This window comes from Symphodus melops, assembly GCF_947650265.1.
Source record: "Symphodus melops genome assembly, chromosome: 15".
NCBI classification, from domain to species: Eukaryota; Metazoa; Chordata; class Actinopteri; order Labriformes; family Labridae; genus Symphodus; species Symphodus melops.
The window spans coordinates 24,777,646-24,794,742 of NC_136705.1; the positions used below are offsets into that span (position 1 = coordinate 24,777,646).

At 45.9% G+C, this 17,097-nt stretch overlaps 1 protein-coding gene across 1 annotated transcript in view; it reads right to left on the reverse strand.

The window, feature by feature from the left end:
- The window catches only part of LOC306835992 (uncharacterized protein), a 242,486-nt gene that overhangs the window by 13,383 nt on the left and 212,006 nt on the right, over positions 1-17,097 (reverse strand). Inside the window, exons 6-11 of the mRNA XM_079362844.1 lie at positions 15,928-15,966; positions 14,079-14,132; positions 8,380-8,418; positions 7,899-7,943; positions 6,424-6,588; positions 5,746-5,811 (exon numbers count right to left, since the gene is read on the reverse strand). Of these exons, the coding sequence (XP_079218970.1) occupies positions 5,746-5,811; positions 6,424-6,588; positions 7,899-7,943; positions 8,380-8,418; positions 14,079-14,132; positions 15,928-15,966 (408 nt within the window). The remainder of the gene's footprint in view (positions 1-5,745; positions 5,812-6,423; positions 6,589-7,898; positions 7,944-8,379; positions 8,419-14,078; positions 14,133-15,927; positions 15,967-17,097) is intronic.

The window sequence follows — 17,097 nt, forward strand, 5'->3', positions numbered from 1 at the left end:
GCTTCAGGAGAAAAACAAATATGGAGGACAGCCAACGTGGCTGCATCGATGAAGACTCTTCTTCTTCCCCCAGGCTCAGGGCTCAGTCGTGTTTTTGCTCGCTGCTCGCCGCTCGCTCTGATTGGCTGTATTACGGGTATTCTGTCGAGGCAGCTTGACCTGAAATCCTCCAGATCAAACATGTTGGATATTTTAGTGTTTGCACCTCACCATCTCTAACCGCAGCAGCTCGACCATCAAATCCACCTCAACACCTCCAGGAGACGGGCGACCCTGACAGAGATCACTCAACGTTGTCTGTGTGTGTGTGTGTGTGTGTGTGTGTGTGTGTGTGTGCGTGTGTGTCTGTGTGTCTGTGTGTGTGTGCGTCTGACTGATTGTTACTCGGCTCAGAGTTGATTCACTTGTGAGCCAATCAGAGAGGTGGAGAGAGGCTGGGAGAGCTGATCAAAAGAGGAGCTTCAAAGGAGGACAGAGAGAGCGTGTCCTGTTAGATGCCCCCCCCCCCCCCCCCCCCTCCCCCCCTCCCGGGTCAAAGGTTACCAACGTGATGTACATAGTTTGTCTACACTCCGTCTCCAGCTGAGTAACCACAGTCCTGCAATTTTCCCAAATAAGAAGAATTTCCAAAATGATGCAGCGAGCTGCACAGCTGACGAATCAACTTCCTGCAAAGATGTCCGCCTCGTCTGAGAGCGAGGAAAACAAAAACGTTCAAAACAAAAAAAATAAAACCAAGAGTGTTCTCGAGTACTACAACACCACCTCCACTAGGTTTTATGGTGAAGGGGTTAAACACACGAAGGATTATTTCATTGTTGTGAAAGAAAGAAAGTTTGAATAAAAAAAGGTTTGTTTTGATATCTGGAGGCTGAAGATTAAGCAAACCGGTCAGAAAGAAGGACTCTGGTGGAGTTACAGGAGGAGAAGGCGAGCCAAATGAAAAGCTGCAGTAAAAGCTGAATTAATACGGATAAACACGAGGCGGTGGGTAGTCTCCTCGTGGCGTTGGCACACAATGCCTCAGCAGGGCTGTGATTGGTGGAGCTGCTGTTCCTGTACGGTCCGAGTGAGAGGCGATAAAACAGGAGCGCAGCCCGACGTCTTCAGCCGGTGGCGGCCTGCTCCCCCAGGAGCCACTCGCTGATGCAGAACACAATGTTATGCCAAAAGTTAATTGTGTGCTGACAACTGTTAGCAACAGGAAAGCTTGCATGGCTCTCCAGAATTAGATTTACATCAGCAGTATCCCATTGTTCACGAAAGACCAAGACAAAAGGGCACAAAACAACCAATTAGGCAAAGCTTGAATCCTCTGTGCTGCTGCAGACGCAGGAGCGTAAATGCAAAGTGCACTTCAGCAAGTACGGATTCAAAGAGGAACATGCCAAATGAATTCAGGAATAAATTATTCACTCTGCTTTAAAGAAGAAAAATCTCACTTTTGATTTGCAAAGAAAGTCCTCTCTTTGTACTTTTACATAAAAGGAGCGATCACACAGGGTCACTGTGCTCTGATAGCTTCCCGTGTATTTTCACACCGCCAATGGCAAGTCTGCGGCGTTTCAGAGGAGCCGTTTGTGTCGGCTTATTGTTTTCTTACACTCATGGGAGAGTAAAATACACACAAATCAATAACATCCCCCAAATAACCCTCGCAAACAAGAGACTCATAACAATTCCCACGACGGTTTGAAGGAAAGGATTTGTGGTGCTTCATATTTTGATGCTTTTTTTTTTTTGTTATTGTTTGCAGACACACGGGAGAGAGGCGGGTGCATGATGTGCATGTTGTTTGTGAGCACCATATGGCACTTATGGATGCAGCCTTCTGCTCAGAGCTGCACGTACAGCGAGCTGAGAGCGGTCGAGACAAAAATAAATCATGAACTCAAGACGGTAAAGAAACCAGTTCACGTGAGGGCGTCTGGATAATGAAGCACAAACAAGAAGTTCACTTGTTTTTTTTCTCCCAACACGGCTGGTCCACTCCAGGACGGGGGGGGGGGGGATGAGCGGTGAGGATGTCAGCTCCAGCAGCCTCTGGGCTCGAGTAGCGCCGCCTCGTCTCTCTCTGCTGTGTCCACGCTCAGACTGCTGGGATGGCCTGCTGGGTCTGTCTGTCTCCCCTGCAGGCTTCCAGTCCATCCCTGACTCGCCCGTCTGGTCTGCACCTGGACACTCGCAGGCCAACCAGCCGCTCCCTGAAGTGTTCCATGAAGACTCGACTTTGGCTTTTTGGACACCAGTATCTTTGTTTTCTGGAGCCAGAAACGACGATAACAAGTTATTAAAGCTATCGTGAACTTTGTGTGCAGAGCGTTTCCAGGTAACCACAGCTTTAGGATTTTCTTCGTGCATGAACTTCACTTTGCAGAAACGCCTCGTCCAGAAGTGCGAGGGCCAAAGAAATAAAGCGTGCTCGTGCACGGATGGGAGCAGACTGAACTGGACTTTGGGAGTGGAGTGTGCTTCGTCATGTTATAGTTTGCCTCGTGTGAGTGCGTCCTTAATCATCATTCAGAGAATAACAACACTCGGGATTATGATAACATCAAAATCTGAAGAAATGAACTCAGTGTTGCTATCCTGAGGTAACGAGAAAAATAAGTAAAAACAAACAGAATCAACTCGTTATCACTGGAAAATGGACTCAAATGAGATAAACGGATGCACGTCTGCTAAGGGCTTCGCTTTGAAACAAAACAGAGCACAGATTAAAAACAGCAGATAATTAGGAATTCATGGAATGAGAGGAGAGTTTTTCAAAGCTGCAGGATTTGAAAGGAGCTAATGATGTAGCTCGTCTGACGGCGACCTTGGTCAGATTTGTGTTGATGCTAAATGTTTAACTTCTTCAAAATTGGTTTGGACAGAAGGAGAGGCTTCTGTCCACCGAGTGCAGCCGATGAATCTCACCTTTGGAGCTCACGCATTACCTGTGGACTCCTGCAGGAGAGCCACGCTGCGTGAAGGGAAGAGAATTCCTGCTCACATCTCACATTTATTTATTCCCTGCTTCAGGCAAAGACAGCCTTGTTTTAATTTATGGCTGCTCTGTGAAGCGGCTGCCCACTCACACAAGTCACCAGAAACAAGGCTGCTGGAGACATTATTCAAACACAATAACAATATAGCCTCCATTTCCATTTTAAAGTACGCTATGAATATTCATAAATAGAGGCGGCTCGGGTTCTGATTCAATTTTGTGGAGCCTTTATAAAGTCCTGAACATCAGGCGCAGGATCTCAGAGCCTGTGCAGGGAGATATCTAATACATAGGATTTATAAAGTGGAGCGCACTGCCTGATTGAAAATATAAAATCTCTCCTCTGCCCACCTCCGCACACATCTCCACTCTGTATAGATAAGAGCTGAATCAAATCCCCAGAATTTCATATTTATCGTTAAGTCTCTGAGATGTGCAGCGGTTAGCTGTGTCCCCTCACAGCGAGGAGGTTCCTGGTTTGAATCCCCGTCTGACAGGACAGTCTACTCTGGTCTCCCCGTCGACACAGAAACGCTTCCTGGAAACCTTCGCCATGGAAGGAATCTTTCTAAAAGGTTTGTTTTCAGTTTGTGCATGAAAAGTCAAAATGCACGCCGACGTACACAGTATGGACGAGGCTTGTGGCGGTGAGTGTTGCTGGTTGTACATAACCGCCCTGTGATTGGCTGGCGACCAGTCCAGGATGAACCCACCTGAGATTGGCGCTCCCCCCCCCGCCTGCCTGAACGGGAAAAGCGGATGGATGTAAAGTCTGTGTAAAGCTCTCGGTTGTCTTTCATATGAAGTTAAAGTGAAGTCTCTGAGGGAGCCAACTCTTCGCCATAACTGCATATTAATACGAACAGACTCATAATGTAAACAACAGATGGCATAATTAGGTGAAGTGAAGTGATAAGACATCAGCAGTATCCAGACTTCTCTTATGTGTGTAGACTGAATAAATAATTACAATAACAAGCTGTAATGATAATGAATAAAACACAGAGGTGTCGTCTTATTTAGTGTGACTGAGCCGAGGACTGAGAGGTTCTGCCGTGAAACACACTTCCATATGTGCAACAGCGAGCGACGTGAGAACAGCGGGGTGTCAGCAGACGTGGCTGGCGTGTGGGAGCACGTGGGTTTGAGATGTGAGTCTGAAAGATGCTGCGGCGAAGGCGGCGAGGTGTCTGACAATAACACGGCGTGCGATGTGGGATCGCTGAGATCGAGAGTGCGACCTGTTCTTTATGCTGTTAGTCAGAGAAGCCTCCTGCGAGGAGGACGATGTTCACAGACGTCACGCGGTGAGGCGGCGAGCGTTCAAAAACAAATGTGGATTCTGTAGCGTCAAAGCGGGTGAACGTGCGCCGGTCTTCACACGGGTCCAATATGACAAATTACCTGCAAATATGATTTTATACTGTGTAAAAAATAAATAAAAAAAAAAGTAACATAAAATATTGAAATGATTAAAAAACAATCAGAATTATAAATGCATAATAATGATGAATAAAAGACAGGAAGTAGGCTGGTGTGAAAGACCTCCACAGACACTCTGACTTGTGAGTAGGTGGATGAAACCTCATATTCAGTTGTTCTCAATTTTTTTTTTTTTATTACTCATTCCTGTTTTATTACTCCTTTCACAGCAGCAGGTTGAACCTGATGACAGTTGTTATTTTTAATAAGCGGTACGGGCTCAGGGATCGTTTGGTCTTGTCTTGTAAACGCCTGTTTACCGGACGCCGGGCTGAGCTGGGCCGCGTCGGCCTGCATGAGACTCAACAGTCCAGACAGTTCTGCACTCAGTCCGAGGCTTCTCAGCTTCTCTGCACAAAATTCAATCTGCCTGCAATCAGGAGTGACACCACTGTTTACAGGCTGACAGCGCCACAACACACAGCACACATCCTGAGCTAACCCTGGACAGTGACAGACACACAGTGTCAGGCTCGAGCGAGCGAGAGAGAGAGAGAGAGAGAGAGAGAGAGAGAGAGAGACAATCAACAGGCCCGGTGAAGCTTTCCAGCCATGGCAGGCCTGTGCTGTTAGTGGGATGTATTCCGATGGAGACGGCGATCTGGGATAGATCTATCTGGAAGGTTCGCTCTAACCCTAAATTAATTGAATGTCAGTCAAAGAGAAAGTGGAATGGAGGTGAGTGAGGGTGTGGGGGGGGGGCTGAATGAGGTTCACAAATCTAACCCTCCAGAGGAAACTGTAATCAGCGAACATGTTGGAGGGAGGGAGAAATAAAGACAGATAATCCCACATCGTCGACTGGAGAGAAAGACAAAAACACAATAATTTCGCTGTCAAAATGTCGTCGGCCTCCAGCCAATGACAGCGCAGCAGGTGAATTTAGGAGCGATTTGACTTTGGAGATGTTCTGCTTCCTGTTGGACAGGCAGGTTAGCAAACACAGAGATAGCTTGTGCTAGCTTCCCGTGACAACACAATGTAATATTCTCAGGCCTCCACATGCACGCTCTACGCCTCCCGAGGCTTCCTCCATGCCCCGCACTTCCTGCTCAATCACAACTGACACAGTAGATCTGAGACAGGCTGAGACTGATGCTGACGAACACTCGTCCTACACACAGCAAACGACAACAACAACAACGTCGCAGACGCTAATTCAATACAAAAAGGACAGAAACGCAGGTGACTGGAGGAGGAAATCACATTGATGGAGAGTCAGCCAGTGAGACTCTCAATCAGATCAAATCAAATCCGAGCTAATCAGATCTCACCTTCCATCTCCACGCTGGACTTTGCTGTGTGGTCGTCGTCTGTCTTGGCAGCGGGCGGCTCCTCCTCTGCAGGAGGAAACAAAGCTGTGATGTGTGTGACACACTGACACGACACGAGTCTCTTCACAAAACACACGTCTGCATGAAGAAGCTCGAGCCGCCATGTCTGAGAGTCAGCTCAGCGCGTGTTTCAGGTCGTTACGTGCGGACATGCAGTGTGACTGTGAGGCTCCAGTGATGGACGACTCTGGGTCCAATCTGTTATCCTGAACACAATCTGAATGTTGTTGTGCTTCTTCTGTGCCCGGATATAAATTTGCATCGCTTCAGACGCTGTCAGGGAGAAACACAAAGAGTGGAACACCCTTGTTGTGCGTTCGTCAGTGTTCAATCTTCCAGCCGTGTCATCTCAGACCACAGTCAACATGTCTCCATGTTGTTCTGTTGTCATCGTGCCAGACTTCAGGGTGTCATGCATTAAAGTGACAGTTTCACATCAGTCTGCCTCACTGCCCTGTGGATATTTTGCTTCATACGGTGATAAAAAAACAATCAGGAAATTAGACGATCACCTGGAGCTTTTTCAATCTGGTGTTATTATTTGTGACTGACAGCTCGTACACCTCAGAGTTTGTGATGTGAAAGGATAAAAGCAAACATGCAGGCTCGTCTTCAAACCTTTGTCTTCATTTTCATCTTTCTCTTTCGGGCTGTCGGCGTCTTTTTCCTCGTCTTCGTCTTTTTTGTTATCGCTGTCGATCCCTGCATCTTCCTCTTTGTCCCGCTTCTCTTTGTCATCATTATCCTTTCCTTGATTGGGATCCGGGATGTCTGTGATATCATCTGCAGCCACAAATAAATAAAAAGAAGAAGCATGTTTTGAAGGCATTTTTCAGGCATTGTTTTCAAGGCAGACAAGCTACACATAAATAAATCAGAACTCCAGTGTGTCCTGTGTGTGTGTGTGTGTGTGTGTGTGAGTCCTGACTGTCTCCAGTGAGGGAGAAGCTGGAGTCCTGCTGGCTGTGTTGTTGTCAGAGCTGTGTTTACATGGCTCCTCCCCTTGTGTATAAAAGCTGTTTTAGTCAAGAAGAAGAAGAACATACTCGCTGATTATTTGGATGAAGTGTTTTTAGATCATTCTGTGTCAGTTTACATGAAGCTAACCAGCTAACCAAAGAGCGCTAGCATTAGCATGCTAACACATTAGCACACGACAGGGCAGTAGCAGGGGCCGGAAGAAAGAAGAAGTTTTTCCCAGAGCTTTATTTTACAAACTAACCAAAGCTACATAATTGAGCAACATATTGATTTGTGGTTGGAAGATTCCACCTGCAATAAACAAGCACACACACACACACACACACACACACACACACCTACACACACACTGACAAGAATGATGCAATGCTGCTGAATTGGCCTGCGGGTGTTGTTTCAAACTGTATATCCTCGCCCCTCTTTGCTCCTGCCTCTTTGTTTGTGTCTCTTGAGAAAGTAATTACAAAATCTCAGGTCTTGGACAGAGTCCCAGGGCTTGCTTTACCATAACTCCTGCATAGAATATCTACAAAATTCATGTTCAGAGGGGCTCTATCTGTCAAATCTCAGTCAATGGGATGGGATTTGAATAAAACAAAACAGAAGAGAGGCGCGGCGCTGCTCGCTGCCAGTATGCAAATGCAGAATCTTAATTATAGAGCAGCAGCAGCAGCAGCGTCGAACGTATTTGGAGAAAGAAATTTTGCTAGCTCAAAGTTAATGGTTGCCCCTTTGTAACACGCACACACACAATCACACTCACACACTTAATTCACTTAAGACTGTTGCTGTCAGTACAACAAAACACACCAGGGTCTCGGGGTGTGCTCCCCCAGCCTGTGCCGAGGAAGATTTAGAGCATTGTGTACGAGTAATGTCTCTGCTGCTAACGGGACTGATCAAGTTAGATTTTTAATCAGAGTCCGAGATCGAGTGAAAAGCAGAGAAATGAGCTGCACACACGGGTCACTTCGTACTATTCCTATCTCCTGCAGAGATAAGAGTCAGATCAATGTGTGCTCCTTCCTTCTCTCGGAGTCTCTGCACACTCTCAATAACACGCAATCACAGCCGAACGCATGCTGGAGCCTTGACTTGTAGCTCTGCTATACCTGGCTTTTGACTCTCCATCTCCACATCTTCATTTCCCGCAGCATCTAGAAACAGAAGAGGGACACAAGAGAGAGAGGAAAACAATCTAGTTTAGTGCTGCTGGTGCCTGGTGGGAAAATGATTTGGTTTTTCGATACCACCTCAAACAGCCTATTCAGTCCAACGCTTTGTGGAGCTTTGTCTTTGTACCGCAGTGTGAGAGCGATGGAACCACAAAGACATGCATAAATTAAGTGACAGAAAAAAGAAGGGGAAAAAGGATGTCACTTCTGAAGCCATGCATAATTGAGGGATTTCTTTGTTCAAAGTGTGTGTGATAAGAGAACTTTTTTTTTTTTTGTCACAGCGATGGCACATGGGATGGCAAGACAGAATTTGGAGCGAGTATGAAATTCAATTTTTGATGACAAATGACATCAAGAGGCAGTGGTAGAGCCGAGGGGCTCCAACATGTGTTAATGGTCCGTAGAGCTACATTACCGTTTTTATCCTCGTCCTCCTCACCTGCCTCCTCTTTACCTGCAAGAGGAGGAAAGCAATCATCAGGCAACAATGCACGGAATAATGTCAGTCATTCATTTCCCAGAAAACAGCCAACAGTCACACTAATGATCACACAACGCTGCATCTCAGGGCGAAGGATTCATCTTGTTTGAAGTGGCAACTGAAATGTATAAGGGGAAACTTTCTGTCTGACTTTCACAATATGTCGTTACATCGAGGGCTTTGAAGGAGTTTCTGTTTCTCGTTAAGAGATCGACGCCTGCAGCGGCTAATGAAACTTTAGAGACTTGTTTTGAGTAGAAAATATAAAAGTTAGCGTGTTTGCTTTGTCAGCCTCTCGCAAAGACAAAGTCACTGATTGATTGGATTCATGTGTCATACATAGATAATATTCCCAGCCCAAATCAGCCTGATAAGACACTAGCGGGGCTAGCTGCTCTGTCAGACAGCTGGTCCACCGGGCTCCTTACTGGTCATCCCGTCCCTGATTCACCATCGTAAGGCGACGGAGACGGTGTGTGTGTGTTTGCACCCAGTAACGCCACGCTCAGCCCCACAGCGAGTAAAAATATGACTCCAGTTTGGATGCAAACTGTGAGAACAAAGGAAGCACGTCGGAGGCTCTCTGTCACAGCCTGTAAAAGGCCTGAGATGATGGAAGACATGAGATGCTTTTTTCTGCATATTTCACACAAAAATCGTCCGCGAGGAATTTGCTTTCTGATCATATAATGTGACAGTTTGGTAGCTTGAGACGCTCGCTAACCAACCTAATCAGCCCGACTGTCCAGTACAAGCCCACCTCTTTCAATAAGCACAAAAGATAGATTGGAGTGGTGACATAAAAAACACCTTTAATCCCGACATTATACTGTATCTATTAGCCCCCCCCCCTCCTCACCCCGGTGTCTGGCTCTCACACATCCTCGTACGCACACAGACACACACCATAAACCAATGACATTTGGGACAAATTGACTAAATGAAAGCCGTGACACCAATAAGAGAACATGCTCCACAATGGCTATTGTGCAGCTTCTATAATTGCTTTTTTAACAAGCTGTGGAGAGAAACCATTTTTTCATATCTATGCAATTTTGCCCTGCACCCACAACAATAAAAATGCCATCCTCTATTAAACGGGGAAAAGGCCAGCTCTACCAGTGCAGCTTGTTTGTGTCGAGTGGCCCTGTCCATCACGCAGAACGCTGGTGACACACAGAAGATGGCAATCCTTTCTATTAATCATGACTGGCATTGTGAGATGGAGACGTGGACAGGGGGGCTGAAAGGACCCTTCAACAGGGAAGAAGCAGGTTCAGGATGAATGCCTCCGCAGCTATAAGGTCATCTTTAACCTTCGCTCTGCATTTTAAAATCATGCACGACAGTTGCATCCGATCCCAAACAACAATACATCAGATGTGATAAAGGGCTGGATGTCCATCATTCGTGTTTGGCTTATCGAACGCAGCTGTATTCAATTTGTGCTAAAGGACACATTGCAGGAAACAATAAGACACAAAAAAAACTAGACAACGATCGAGTCTTTGTAGGGCAGATTTGATTTACAATGGCTGCAAGTTAAGTGCAATTAGAGCTCTGTCTGTGCGAGGGAGAGCATCAGTCATGTCCTCCGAACAGCAGGTGGCAGCATTGTTACAGCGTTCACCTGTGATGCTCACTGTACTAAAGTGTCTTCACTGAGAATCAGGGCCTGTCATACTTCACACTGAAAGACTTTTAGTGTCAATATTCCCATAGATTCCACTCTCAGAGAGACGGCGACTAAAAGGCAATTTTAGGCACTTGTCTGCACTCGTGTTGAATGAGGGGCATCGTCGTGTTCACAAACACTCCACTGATTTATTTATGTCAACAGCAGATTCAAAGCAGGGGTACAGTATCTCAAGGACATGAAGAATTTAGATGCTGATATGCAACCTTTCTCTGCGTGTCATAAAAGCATGACCCTTCAGTAAACATCGAGTGCGGATGATATTTCAGAGAAAGTAAAAGCAGAATCTCTCCGTCAGGAGTGAACCCGAGATATACTCTATCTCCTCCCCCAAACGCCGTCTCCTATCGCTTCCATTAAAGCCAACAGGGGCAACGGACTGAAGAGGAGAAAAAAGAAAGGGGGGGGGGGGAATTAAAAAATTCATGAGATGTGTAAAAGAAAAAAAACAACCGACGGCTATCATTCAAAGACTTTCTGCATGTCAGATGTGTGTGTGCAAGCAAAGTGCTGGTGTGTCTGAGAGCGAAGCCGGACGGGGTGCCGCGGTGTGAAAGAGGGCGTCACATGGAGAGGCTTACAGTCTGTCCACACATGAGCTTTTTAATCTGCGTGTCCGTCCGCTCAGCGCCCTCTTCTCTGCACCTTTCTTCTTGGAAAACTCAAAGAGGCCAGCGAGGCACTGCGACATCCACTAATCTCACTAAAACCACCCTCAATATCAAATAGCAACCACTGAGCGGACGCTTCGTCAGGTGTGCTTTAAAGAGGTCGCTCTCCGCCCCGGACCTCTGCCCCCCCCTGCCCCCCCCTTTAGTCCCCGCTCTGTCTCTTTTTCTTTCTGTAGCTCGCAGCATCCAGCATACTGTGCTTCTGTTTCATGTGGATTACATCACAGCATCGCTCACACACACACACACACACACACACACACACACACACTGTTAATCTGTGACCCCCTTTTTGCAAACACACTTCAGGGTTATTTGTACTTGATGAGGGACCGTGTGGTGGCTTCTTTTGAAGAATCGCTGCTCATCAAATCCAAACAACTCCCCTGTTGCGTCGGTCTTTAAATAAAAGTAATTAGAATGAAATTCGGTTTACGCTTTAACGTTAAAAAGGTTTACAGAAGGAGGACACTGAGGAGGAATTTATGAGACGAGGAAAGCTTTGAAAGGAACATAAGTAAAGCAAATAAAAGGCGTGTGGAGATTTGAGAAGCAGAAAGAGATAAAATAAGTCGAAACAGTCGAGTACTGATGGACCAAGGAGACGGTTTAAGACAAAGCCCGTGCTGTATTTTGTTGTTGAGACGATGATGTTTTTTATTTGGGACAAATAAAACAGCGTCTTTCAACGTCTTTTCATCCATTCAAAATCCTTCGTTTGAGAGTTGTAGCAGGTCGTGTCTTGTCGAGGTGGCCGCCATGATGAGCAGTTTAGCCCGGTCGTCTCGACTATGGTCGATCTTCTGATCGGGGCAGGGAGTCCAGAGAGAATCACTCCCGTGATTTCCCTTCCAGCCTTGACGTCACCTTTTCACAATTGTTTTGACTGAGAGCCCCCTGGTGGCGGACTTTACACACTGCGTGATAAAACGTCTATTCAAAGGAAGGCTGGTCGCCGGGACGTCCTGGTCAGGCTGACGTGACGTGAACGTTTGTGTCAGTTCTTTGCTTTTCTCTTTTTTTTTTCAAAATGAGCATTTTTCTCGAAACACTGTTAAAGAAACCGTTTCTTATTGGGGTTTGATAATTACACTCGGTCCACTAACGGGCGCATTCTCACGGAAAGTGATGAAAGCCTTAATGTTTTGTCTTCATCAGTCGTGTAGCTAAAAGCCCGTCATGCCTGAGCCATGGACTGAGGCTGAGTGAGTCCCCCGAGGAGTGTGATGGATGTGATGGATCACACTGGGGCCATATTGACAGACGCACTCCACTAACTCTGCTGCAGCTGAGTGTAATTTATTCTAAAAAAGTGCTCCACATATTGACTCCAGCAAATAGGTGACCTGCTTTGCTGGCAGTATAGACAGGAGGCTGAAATAAAGCGAGCTATTGTGGAGGGAAGATCTCACACAGGTGCACAGAGAGGTGCTTCTTGACTCATCTCGTAACGCCACGTCTGGTGTCGCTGACAGGTTGTTTGTGCCGCTCGCATTTCCTCCGCACGCTGCTATCCTGACATCTGAGTGTTTCCTATGATTAATCCTCGCTATGTGCTACATCGAACCAGACCTAACCTTTACAGTGCAGGCGGCACAAAATCATTTCTTTCCCTTTCTGCAAGAGAGGTTGTCTCAAGGACTGAGTGTTCCCATGCTGGAAAGCTGTGCCAAGGCCTTTTGTGCATGGATTAGTTACTATTAAGCTGCCGGGCCTGATAAATTAGGATTTATAAAGATTATTACAGAATACTTATGCCCTCCTAATGCTGCTGATTGAATTTGTGAATCATATTGAATTACTGCTGCGGATTATAAAAAAGAAGGTATGCCGAATAGACGGGGAAGAAACGACTTATTGTGCCGCGTTTAAAGGCGCAGAACATACATCGACGCCCTTGAAGTGTTTGTGCTAACTCCTCCGGCCGCTCACGTTCACAGAGAGGAACCGACTCCTCGAAGACAACAACCCGGCCTGCTATCTTCAGAAATTCCCAGCAACCTTAAAGGCTCGAAGACAAATGGATGGTGTACGATTTTAATTGCCTGCTAACGCCCTCCAGCGCAAGAATCTAATTATCTATGGTCCATCGTATCGGAGAAGCCTATAACTGTTTCAATATTACACATCCGAAGGGGCTGGAAGCACAGAACAGCCAGATAATGGCTTCTTAAACAAGTTTGCGTCTAAGAAAACATTCTTATAAAAAAGAGCCGGCTTCATCTTGTATTCATTTCCCCGAAGAGGAAGCTTGGCAACGGAGAGCAGGAGATTACTGACCGAGTACACACTCCATTACTTTGTCCACACAAACACAAATTCTTACGCTAACACACATCGATGGTCAATGTTTCCTCTGCTGGAACCAAACATGCAGTCAATATTAATCGAATTAGATACAAAACAAACACACATGCATGCACATCATTAGACTGTGAGGACGACGTGGCTACACCACCTCGAGCTGAGCCAAACTGTGAGATGCAGCGATTGTGAAAATCAGAGCAAACAGTGATACAGATGTTTAAAATAACAAATTTAGCTGATTGCCAACACCGGAGTTTGTTTGACTTCCTCTCCTCTCAATCAGTGGATTGATGCAGACGGTGCCAGCGTTAAAGAGACAACAGACATGTTGGCTACAGATAATAATAATAATATGGCATGAACTGATCGTCAAAAATTAGCCTAAAATATCCACTGACGGGTGCTGCAGTGGTGAAATCCAACCACAGTCGCAAAAGTTCAACTCTACACCAATTTAGTATTGAGGATTGTCTGAGAATGTAAAATGCGTCTTAACTGGATAAAAAAATAAATAATAATAATAATAATAATAATAATAATAATGATTAGAGAATAGGAGGAAAACGTAACGGAAAAATATCGATACAGTTAACGAACTTTCCATCAACGTGAGTGTTTGCCCCAGAAAAACGAAAGAACCTGTTCTGGTGTGGACTCGAGGGAAGTCGAGATGGAAGTTACCTTTATTTGGGGGGGGGGGAACTGACATGGGGCGTGACCTCACCTCTAGGCCACCTGCGCCCCCAGCTGAGGGGTTTTGACAAAGTCTGATTCAACCAGCCTGTTCTCTTCTGAGTACTTTGGCTTCAACTCATTTTGTGGAAGGAGACGGATAAGCACCGTCCATTTTAATACACTGTCAATGTGACCTATACTGCAGCCAGTCAGCAGGGGGAGCGCTCAGTGCTTTGGCGTCAGTTGAGGCGAGGTGTTGTGCTCAGTGTCACAAACAGGCCTACCTCTGCTGCTCTCCTCGCTGTCTTCCTTGGATTTTGTAGACGGTGGATTGTTATCTGTAATGAAACAAGAATAAACTGTGATTTATAGATGTGGGCGGGCACGTCGTTATCCCCCAAACAGCAACAGGACACTCAGGGCGTTACATCTTGTCAAATTGAACAGTTATACGAGACACAGTGCAAGTAATGATGACGTTTGGCGAGCCGAACTCATCTGAGCGGTGATTATTCCAGCTCGGCCGCGCTACGTGAGCCTCGGGGAGAACTCAGCGGCTTCTTGCAGTGTTTTGTTTTTACCTGCATGACAAAAACAAACGACTCATGAGGGAGCGCAGGGGCAGAGTGTGAGGCTTTGAGACCGACTCCAGGGCTCAGCGCGGGACAAAAGCGCCGTTCCATGAGAGAATTGTAGACATTGGAAGCTTTGAATGGGCTCCAAGCTGCGCTGATTCAAACTCAGGCTGATGGAGCTGAATAAAAGGCCAGTTCTTGGCTCCGGCGCTGAAGCCCATCAAACAAGGCCAAACTGGACCAGGACCGGGCTGGCATGATGATACAACCGAGAGAGGAATTATCAGGGGTTATTTCCGTTTTGGCTTGATCTGCCCTGCTGCTGTGTTCTTATTATACAATATGCAGCCGCTCAGACGGTTAACGGTAACACAGCCACGTCTTTATGATTCAGCCATTACGTGCACATTGTTTCACTCAGGAATATCACATTCTACAGTGCACTTATAAAACAGCCCTTTTATGTCCCCCCCCCACCCCACCATGGATTCTCATTGAAAACACAGATGCGTTTAATCGGCAAATCATGGGGGTGACTTTGGGAAGAAAAACATTTTGATAGCACCCTGGGTTCTACAGCTGCAGCAAAACACTTCCAAGACAGACGCTAAAACTAACATAGTTGGTCGCACATGTTTGATAGCGTGACGTCTTCATGGGACAGTGAAATAGCTTCTCTTTCCGTCCTGATGAAAACTCGCCAACAGGTGCTTTTTAAGACCTGCTGTTCCTTGGAGAAAAGTCTAAGAGGCTTTATATTTCCTCTAAAGTTTCATGTCTGTCCAGTGAGTCGACATAAGTCTTTTCCTTTCCACCTCGCCTTGACCTCCACCGACCACACTGAAAGGAGCAATATGTGTCTCTGACCCCCTAGTGTTTGAAATGGGAACTGCAGTACAAATTCAAAACACTCTCGGACCAGAATGAACCGCCGCTCAACTCTGTTCTGATGTTCCCGCTATTCAAACAACACACACACACACACACACACACACACACTCCTTAGAGGCCGTCGCTCGTGCCATTGCTTATTCAAGACATCAGCGCACAGACAAATGTCAATAGTTGATCCTGATAAGCAGTATCTGGGAGCTTCAGGCCGAGTGCCAAGATGGTGGCGTGATAAAAGCATTATGCGCTGACAGTTGTGTTTGTGCTATCACCTGGCGCGTGCTGCTGAGGGATGCTGCTCTGCTGTTTCTTTGTCACCCGCTTTAGGTGGTCTTAAGGGCATTGTGCACATAAGCCGGATGAAGTGAATGGAGTTGGGAATTAGCCGTGGTTATAAGCTCTTGTAAAGTAATGTACCTGATGTGAAGTATTTTTAACCGCCGCATGTCAGAGCCACCATTCAACTTGTCACCAAATGAATAAACATTCAATTTCATCTGCTGCATAAAAAGCCTGCAAATCAGTGTCAGCGGCTGACGCTGCGCCGCTCACTCAGCCTGCCTGCCCCGTGTGTGTGTGTGTGTGTGTGTGTGTGTGTGTGTGTGTGTGCGCGCTCTAATGGAGGTGTTAAGGAGAAAAGGCAGCCATGAAATAATCTGTCACTCACCTCCCCTCAGCTGCTCCTCTGTAACCTCCATGTCATTGTCTGCAGAGGGAGAAAAAGACAGCCAGTCAAACTATGTTACTTCATAATGCAGAATAGTGCAAGTCATCACGCCAGGTCTCACGCCATTATTCCGTGGGAGCAGAACATTTTCGTGACATAACGCTAAACCAGCGAAGGACTCTGTGTTCTCAGAATTGCATCATGTAGTGGACGTAGCCTCAGCAGGGGGCGTTTTTACCTTCTGTGAAACAAGGTGTTATCTTAAAAAGAACAAAAAGTAAAATGTAAAAAACTATTTCAAACTGAATCTGTATCGTGAGTTTGCAAAAATAAAACGAGATTAACTTCTGGAGGAAACGTTTTCGTTTTCATCTTTGACGCATTCGATGATCCTGCCGACTGCAGAACTTAAAACTCTTACAAACAACATCTTATTCTGTGGAGTGAACCATAAAGGGAGTCTAATAAGATATTAAAGGAGCGGTACGTAGCTCTGACCCCTAGAGGTTAAAATAGGTACTGCATTAATAAAGTGCTTGAATAAACCACTCAGACCAATCTTAGTTCCAGGATGTGAACTGTGTGGATGGGACTTTTGGGTCTTTTGAAGTCAGCCTCTAGTGGACACTGGAAGAACTGCAGATTTTTGCACTTCAGCATTGGCTTTATTTTTTAACACCAGAGGTTACCGTTTGGTACAAACAGTCATGTGGAGTGAAATAAAAAAAACTGCATAAAAAAACCTCAAAGTTTGAAAAGAGGTGTTCAAAAACAAATCTGTCGTCACAGTTTCTGCATCTGCTTCTTTGAAAGTGATTGAAATTTGATTCTTTTGGTACAGAACAGAAAATGTTTTTTCTCTTTTTTTGCCCGTGAAAAGCCAGCTTATCCTCCTCCTTTTTTCTTTTTTTCCCCAGCGTTTACGAAGCTCCAAAATCTTCACAACCGTCACAGCCTCTCTGCGTTCCTCAGCAGACGGCCTTTGATCCGAGGAGTTATTTCCCCAAATGACTGCCTATGTGCGCTCAAATTCACTATACATTCGTTTTCAATTAAATCCACACTGGTCGGCTCAGCATAAATGACACAAAAAAACGCCCATTTCTTCAAATTACACGGACTGCAGGCCGGGCTGGACAACAGCGCCTTACAAAAAAAAACAACAAAAAA